Consider the following 7,902-nt stretch of genomic DNA (forward strand, 5'->3'; position numbering starts at 1 on the left):
CATTTTCAGCTCACGGACGCGAACAATGCATCGATCTCATTAAAAAGCATGGTAGAAGTTTTAGATCCGAAATAATAGACATTTTCGACAGATTTTAAGCATTTTCTGAGCGTTCACGATCTTTAACCGACGATTTCTTCCTTGTTATTGACCCAAACACTTTATAAATGCATATTTCTGAACTTCTTACGTTGAAAGGAATCGATTGAGCTCAAAAAACACGCATGTGAAGTTTTGATTTTTGAACGAAATTTTTCCAATGGTGGGGGTCGATTTTTTGAAAAAATGAAAATTTTCACCATAAGTTAATCCGGCCCTGCTATTTGTTGAGTTATAACTACACTCAAATTACAAACAACATTAATAAATAAGCTGGTAGGCTCATTAGTGGCGAGCAAATTCTTGCGAAGAATGTTTATGACAATAAATAGGTGATATTATGGTAAATCGTTATCGCGCAGAAATAAAACAGCCACAGTCGGATAAAACAATAGTCCAAAGCAGTGATAATTGCGTTTGATAAGGGGAAACAAGAAAATTGAGAGTTGTTGTCGCGAAGTGCGAACGACTCGAGCCCGAGCATTACTTATGTAGCCTTGGAGCAAGCAATTTATTACAACAAATTATTGTTTGCTTAGAATAAGACTGCAGCTAAAATTCGGTGTCCAAAAACGACCTCAAGAAGAATGAGGGGCAGATGTTCAGTTGCACGTGCCGCATGGCCAAACAGAAACCCTAAACCGATGTTAAAATTTTAATTTTAGAGTGGCTGCAAGCCAGGTGTTTTCGAGACGGACGAAAAGCAGGTACCACCATGCGATCGATTTACCAAACCGGGAATAGGCACAATCTCTTTGTCGCAGTGTATTTCGGCAAGTTTCTGATGCCCGCAGAATATTTTCAGCTCGGAATCGCGATTTTTTGCCACCCATAAATTTCCTGTTTGCTGTAAAAGCCCTTTAAATAATCGAAAACTGATTTACAGTAGACACCATTTCTGCGTTTGCTATTCTGTGGACACTGAAAGAATTGATTGCGCTTAAAGGACACAAAACTGACATTTTCAATGTTTTCGGACACTGTCCAAGCTCTCTGTGGGCGTCCGAAAAAAATCGAATTTATCAGCTTTATATATATGTATGTACTTTCCTGACTGTGTTTCAATTTGTCGAGCAAGAAAATGCATGCCAAGGCTTAAAGCAGCAACAACGCTACACATAAAAACTGATGATGGTGGAAAAATACACCGAAACGTATTTTGATTGATAAATAGAGACAATAAATGACTGAAACCCAGGAATGAATTTGATTTATATATATGCTCAAGAACCACCAGTTTGAGCTAACAAAAACCGGCAATTTCAAGCTTTGTATGCATTTTCTCGGGTTAGCAAATAAAAGATCAAAAACGACATTGGACTTACTAAATGACCGCCCTCGGTAGAGGCAAGTAAATAATGTCATAATATACGGGGTTAGATCAATTGAAAAGCCCAAATTAGACAACTTTCATATACATATTCAGTCAAGGAGTGGATCAAACAAAAAAATTAATAAAATAGGTACTCAATATCCCCATTATCATTATTATTATTATTTTATTAACATTAATCATCCCTTATTCTAAATAATGCTAATGAAGCTTTGGACACTTTCTAACATAGTGGGTCATGACAATCTGACAAGTAGGTAGATGAATGACAAACCGAAGAGGAAGGAAAAAATAACTAATTTAGCTGGTAAAACTCAAACAAGCCGCGAAATCTTGAACAACTCATCCCCATGGAACTTCGGCAAAAAACTGGGCGCTTCCCCCAGTCCCCAGCTGGACCGGATCTTGTTCAAGAGCAAATGCAACAAACCGATTCTTTCTCAATAGATAAGGGCCGGCGCCCCATTGAAATCCAGCTGAACACCCATTTGGTAACAGGCGGCACAAAACCTAAACCCAAAAGGGAAACAAAACGATCCCCAGCAGCGAAATGTCAATACCGCCCTTCGTCAACGAGGGTGGCAATTTCCCCATTTCCACCCAGAACTTACCCACTGAGCTAAAATCCAGCTCGACCATGATTGCTAGCACGAAAATATCAACAGTTCCACTAAGTTTTCATTCATCAATTCGCGAACTTTACACTAAAAACATTGCAAAAATCAGCTATGAAACATTTCGCGACAGGCGAACGAGGAACATACGGTACAAGCACAACACACAAACAGAGTTCCCCAAGCGAATGACGAACTGAAGAAAAATGCAGAGTTTCTGGCCAACTGTGAGAGCGATAGAGAAACGCGGGTGCCATCCTTGTCCGATGCATGCACATCGTTTTTTAAATCGATAATTGGACTGCCCCCTATTAGCAAATGAACACCTTTGTTTTTACAGAACCCTATAACAACGGCATTTGAGCAGAAAAACAGCTGGTTTTGGCATGTAACCTCAAATTAGAGAGCATTGCACCTTTCACAGATCTATTGTTATTTAGCCACAATATCCAGCGAAGCAAGTGAAGAAATCATTGTCACCCAGAAACTTCCTTATTGCCTGCCAAAATGAAGACTCGCTTCAATACTTTCGATATTATCTGCGTTGTTACCGAGCTGCAAAAGTGAGTACTTAGCTAATAGCTTAACAGCAAATCTAACTGTGCCCAAATCTTGCTAGACTCATAGGAATGCGGGTGAACAACATCTACGATATCGACAACAAGACCTACCTGATCAGGCTGCAAAGCAGTGAGGGAAAACAGGTCCTGCTGTTGGAGTCTGGAAATCGAATTCATTCCACCAACTTTGAATGGCCTAAGAATGTCGCCCCTTCAGGCTTCAGTATGAAAGTGAGTCCTTAAACCTAATCTGGCTCAAGAAGCCCATCTTCTAATAGTCAATGAGGTCAATGGGTTGAGGCTAGCAAGCTTCTGTAGTTGAAAATGCATGTGAACGTTTTCGCGTAGAATAACATTGTTTACAGAATTCCCAAAAAGCAATTTGTACAAAAATCCTTGAATTTCCCACTGTGTAGAAATTTCCGCTTTTTGCCAATTTCGTTTTATTCACAGATTTTTCCTTGTGTAAACTAATTTGCCTCACTTGAAAAACCCACAAGGTTGTTGTCGTCAACCCCCCCAAAGGTAAGGCTTTTTTAGCAATTTTCTCCCGGAAAGCTCCACCTTTCTCATAACTTCCGACGCTTGCCAGTAATATGATCACTAACAAATCAATTTACTCATGAAACAAAAATCCAACTTCCCCAAAAAACCACTCAGAACTTCGTTTATTTCAGCTGAGGAAACATTTAAAGAACAAACGACTTGAAAGGTTGTCCCAACTTGGAGTAGATCGGATACTGGACTTGCAATTCGGCACAAGTGAAGCCGCTTACCATGTGATATTAGAGCTGTACGATCGCGGTAATATCGTGCTTACCGACCACGAAATGACCATTCTGTATGTTCTGAGGCCGCATACCGAAGGCGAAAAGGTGAGATTTGCCGTTCGGGAAAAGTATCCGCAGAACCGGGCTCGAGAAGAGGAACAAGTGAGCAGGGAGAGAGTGTTGGAAATTTTGCAAAAAGCGAAACCCGGGGACCAACTGAAGAAAGTGTTACTTTCCAACTTGGGTAAGCAATTTAGTGAGGCCATTATTGAATTTACGTTTATCCAGCTGGAGGTCATTTCTAGAGTTTGGGCCGGCACTTTTGGAGCATGTTTTGCTGAAGCAAGGGCTTGTTAACTCGGTCAAGATTGGGAAAACTTTTGATATTCACAATGATATTGACAAAGTGATAACAGCCATTTCTGAGGCAGAGTCTATATTCAAAACTGCCCAAAGCCAACCATTCAAGGTAGTTTTCAATGCGGGTATACTACGGCGCTCCATCACTTTCAGGTTTCAGGGATACATCGTTCAGAAAAAGGAAGAAAGGCCTGCGACTGACACAAAAGATGTGGAAGATTTCTACTCGAACCAGGAATTCCATCCTATGCTTTTCCAGCAGCATTCTTCCATGCCTTTTAAGGAGTTTGACTCTTTTTGCGTAGCAGTCGACGAGTTTTTCTCTAGCTTAGAAAGTCAAAAATTGGAGCTTAAAGGTAGAAATCGCGCAAAATCCCCGTGAGAGTTTTGGCAAATAAGGCCCGGGTTTTAGCTGTGCAGCAGGAACGCGACGCAATGAAGAAACTAGAAAATGTACGGAAAGACCACAGCCAACGATTAATTGGCTTAGAAAAGGTCCAAGAAGTCGATAAACAGAAGGGCGAGCTAATTACGCGAAACCAGGAATTGGTGGACAGTGCAATATTATCCATTCAGATGCTTCTGGGACAACAAGTAAAGCGCACTGTTGTTCAAACCTACTTTTACTAGAACATCTACTGATTTTTCAGATATCCTGGGCTGATATAGATGAAGTGGTAACCGAGGCACAGGCAAAAGGAGACCCAGCGGCTCTGATAATAAAAAAATTGAAGCTGGAAATAAATAACATCAGTGTGTTCTTAACCGATCCGTACGCCGAAAGTGCAGACAGTGATGCTTCCGACCAAGAGAACCAAAACGCGGACAAAATCCCTTCAATGATTGTAGATGTTGATTTGGACTTAACCGCTTTTGCAAACGCCCGAAGGTACACACTAGTTTCAGGCGCTAAACCGTATTTTGAGCACGTTGCTTTAGATATTACGACCAGAAGCGATCAGCGGCGAAGAAGCAGCAAAAAACCATGGAGTCGCATACAAAGGCTCTAAAGTCCGCGGAAAAAAAGACCAAGCAAACTTTGAAGGACGTACAAACCATAACGAATATCAACAAACTGAGAAAGGGATACTGGTTTGAGAAGTTCTACTGGTTTATCAGCTCAGAAAACTACTTGGTTATCGCTGGTAGGGATCAGCAGCAGAATGAGCTTATCGTTAAAAGGTAGCATTTCACGCAAAGCCTAAAGCCGCCTAAACGCCCCACTTTCCAGATACATGAAGCCCACGGATGCTTACGTCCATGCTGATATTCACGGTGCGAGTAGCGTGATTATTAAAAATCCAACCGGTCTTGCTGTGCCTCCGAAGACTCTAAATGAAGCTGGCACTATGGCCATTTGCTACAGGTTATTAGGAATGTTCGAAATTTTCGGTTGTGCTTGATGCGTTATAATTTTAGCGTTGCTTGGGAAGCGAAAGTGGTAACCAATGCCTATTGGGTTTGGGGAGAACAAGTCAGCAAAACCGCCCCCACTGGAGAATACTTGTCCACTGGTAAAACACGCTCTGTTGTATCGGTTACTTTTTAAAGCACAATAATTTTAGGTAGTTTTATGGTCAGGGGGAAGAAGAACTTTTTACCCCCGTCACATCTAGTGTTGGGATTGAGTTTTCTATTTAGACTCGAAGATGGATGCATAGAAAAACACGTGGGTGAGTGTTCAAAATCCAGCCACAGCCGAAAACTGTGTGGCTATTTAATTAATGTGATATCATTTAGGTGAAAGAAAGGTCATCGTCCAAGAGGCGGACGATTTGAGCACCATAGAGAGCGAATCTGGCAAGGACGATGATGTCGAAGTGCCCATTCTAGACGAAAGTGACGGTAAGTTTAAATTCACTGTAAATGTCTTAATGTTCGTGTGTTTGTAATCACAGAGGACGAAATGAACAAAGAAGAACAGGCGGAAGGCAGCGATTCTAAGGAACCAGCTGACGGGATCTTGAGTGAAGACGATGAAAACAAAGATGAACCATCGGATAGTGAAGACGAATCAAACTTCCCGGCTACACATATAAAGATTCAGCACTTTGGAGGCACAAGGTATTTGCAATTTTTCAGTTTCTCATTTGTCTGTATCGGATGAATTTGTTGTTTTAGGCAAATTGTTACCGAGCCCGTTTTTAAAAGGAACGAGAAAAACGATGACGAAAATGTGATATATTTAGGTGACGACAAGCCCATAATACTAAACCCATCCATGAGTAAGGGCAGAAGTAGAGGCTCAAGTGAATCCAGCTACAAAGATCATAAAAAATCAGAAAAAAGTGAGTCCTAATAGTTGAATTTCAACCTGGCGGTTGGGAGCGGCATCACTTCGATTCAGTGATATTGAAAAGCGAGCATTTGCTTTTTTGCTTTTACGTAATTAATTATTCACTCGATTAACGTTTCTGGTCTAAATGAAAAGTAAACATAATTATTCGCCGATTTGTTCTGGAAGTGGATTTAAATGACCGCAAAGTTATCTACCCCATCTGCGACAGTCGATTCGCCTGGGGAAATTAATTTTTTTAGGTCTATACAATGTTTTCAACGATTAGGCGTATTTAGCGGCAACTAAAAATATCGATAAATTTTCCAATTAGGCCGCCTAAGGTAAGTTTCAGATCTGTGTTTAATGCCACAAACATTTCAGAAAATGCCGAGCAACAACAGCCGCAAATAAAAAGAGGGCAGAAAAGTAAACTCAAGAAGATTAAGGAAAAATACAAGGACCAGGACGAAGAAGAAAGACAGTTGAGAATGGATATTTTACAGGTAATTTTAATGCCGCAATGAGCCTGTTTAAAAAACTAAAGTTTGAACATGCTCTGAAATTGTAGTCATCTGGCACGCACAAGGAAACGAAAAAATCGAAGAAAGGTGGCAAAGATCAGTATTCGAAAAATACGAAAAAAGAACCGCGAATGCCAAGACCGCAAGAACCAAAAGAAGCCAATGATTTGGAAGACGATGAACCTGTTGTGCAGGCTGATGTGGAAATAATCAACGCGTTTACGGGCATTCCTGCAGAAGACGACGAATTACTGTTCGCTATTCCAGTAATCGCTCCTTACAATACTTTGTCCAGTTACAAGTGAGTCTGTTGAAAGCAATACAGTTTCCAAATAAATAAAAACGCATCTTTGCGCTTTCAGATTCAAAGTCAAACTGACCCCAGGGATATCGAAAAAAGGCAAAGCATCGAAAACGGCCGTGTCCATGTTCATGAAGGACAAGGCGACCACTCCGCGGGAAAAAGACCTGCTAAAAGCCGTCAAAGATGAACAATTGGTCAGAAATATTCCCGGAAAAGTCAAACTATCCGCACCTAAATTGCAGACTCTTAAAAAGTAAAATGTTACTGTTTAATTGTATTTTTGTAGCTATTAATAAATTCTATTACATTCTCACTGTGCTTATTTTACCTAATTTTGCGCTTTGTTTGAACGTTTGAGTTCTGGTAAAACATCTTGTAAATTATTCAAGCCGAATTCGCCTATCGTCGGACCAGTTTGGTCAAGATCCTTAGACAAAAAATAATCTACCCAACTGTTGTTGTTGAAATTGAAAAATGCATTACAAATTATTATCTTGGCAATAAACTTGACCGCTAACGACAACTTGCTCGCTAAGAACCGACCTGAATTATCCGACTGGTCAGATTGAAGGACGTGAAAATCTCCAACCTACCATTAGAATATACATTTGCACACTCTTATAAAAGGTCTTTCATTTCGAATTTTTTTCCCATTTAGTATCAAGCAGCAAGCACGCAAAATGCGATTTTAATTTCTTAAAATGCATCTGATTCACGTTTGTCTGCTAGTGTATGTGACCGTTGGGATTCGGTTTAGTGAGGGATATTTTCAAAATAGTTTCGATCTGTTTCCGGAATTGCCGTTGGGCGTTCCAAACAGCGGGAATCCGGTGTGCAGAGAGCAAAGTGAACTTTTCGTGGATAACTTGAAGAATCTTACCCTATGGGCTCATGAAAGTACGTATAGGGCCTTTTTAAATCTAAAATTCTTCCATTTTCCGAAAATTATTAACAAGACGCTCCTTCAATTAACTTCGGGTTTACTAATGTTGCCGCCTTGAACTTTGGCTACATTGCTTAACTTCGTCAAGAATATTGATAAAGCTGTTTGTTTCATCGATTA

General features: G+C 40.4%; 3 protein-coding genes across 3 annotated transcripts in view; 2 read left to right on the plus strand and 1 right to left on the minus strand.

The window, feature by feature from the left end:
- LOC109536294 (myosin-I heavy chain) overlaps nucleotides 1-2,271 on the minus strand; it is a 27,223-nt gene extending 24,952 nt beyond the window's left edge. Inside the window, exons 1-2 of the mRNA XM_019902451.2 lie at nucleotides 2,197-2,271; nucleotides 2,044-2,136 (exon numbers count right to left, since the gene is read on the minus strand). Of these exons, the coding sequence (XP_019758010.2) occupies nucleotides 2,044-2,071 (28 nt within the window). The 5' untranslated portion in view covers nucleotides 2,072-2,136; nucleotides 2,197-2,271. The remainder of the gene's footprint in view (nucleotides 1-2,043; nucleotides 2,137-2,196) is intronic.
- Nucleotides 1-7,152, plus strand: part of LOC109536295 (ribosome quality control complex subunit NEMF homolog) — a gene marked incomplete in the record, with an annotated part of 12,102 nt that extends 4,950 nt beyond the window's left edge. The window contains 17 exon segments of the mRNA XM_019902452.2: nucleotides 2,387-2,609; nucleotides 2,666-2,837; nucleotides 3,284-3,620; nucleotides 3,682-3,845; nucleotides 3,897-4,092; nucleotides 4,149-4,330; nucleotides 4,387-4,625; nucleotides 4,676-4,918; nucleotides 4,968-5,102; nucleotides 5,156-5,250; nucleotides 5,302-5,409; nucleotides 5,477-5,581; nucleotides 5,635-5,800; nucleotides 5,858-6,024; nucleotides 6,396-6,517; nucleotides 6,583-6,836; nucleotides 6,898-7,152. Coding sequence (XP_019758011.2) covers nucleotides 2,554-2,609; nucleotides 2,666-2,837; nucleotides 3,284-3,620; nucleotides 3,682-3,845; nucleotides 3,897-4,092; nucleotides 4,149-4,330; nucleotides 4,387-4,625; nucleotides 4,676-4,918; nucleotides 4,968-5,102; nucleotides 5,156-5,250; nucleotides 5,302-5,409; nucleotides 5,477-5,581; nucleotides 5,635-5,800; nucleotides 5,858-6,024; nucleotides 6,396-6,517; nucleotides 6,583-6,836; nucleotides 6,898-7,096 — 2,940 coding nt within the window.
- A 335-nt stretch (nucleotides 7,153-7,487) lies between these two features.
- The window catches only part of LOC109536491 (nose resistant to fluoxetine protein 6), a 6,524-nt gene continuing 6,109 nt past the window's right edge, over nucleotides 7,488-7,902 (plus strand). The window contains exon 1 of the mRNA XM_048667250.1: nucleotides 7,488-7,736. Coding sequence (XP_048523207.1) covers nucleotides 7,541-7,736 — 196 coding nt within the window. The 5' untranslated portion in view covers nucleotides 7,488-7,540. The remainder of the gene's footprint in view (nucleotides 7,737-7,902) is intronic.

This window comes from Dendroctonus ponderosae, unplaced genomic scaffold, assembly GCF_020466585.1.
Source record: "Dendroctonus ponderosae isolate FM_Combo_2020 unplaced genomic scaffold, Dpon_F_20191213v2 Dpon_F_20191213_6, whole genome shotgun sequence".
In the NCBI taxonomy this organism is placed as follows: Eukaryota; Metazoa; Arthropoda; class Insecta; order Coleoptera; family Curculionidae; genus Dendroctonus; species Dendroctonus ponderosae.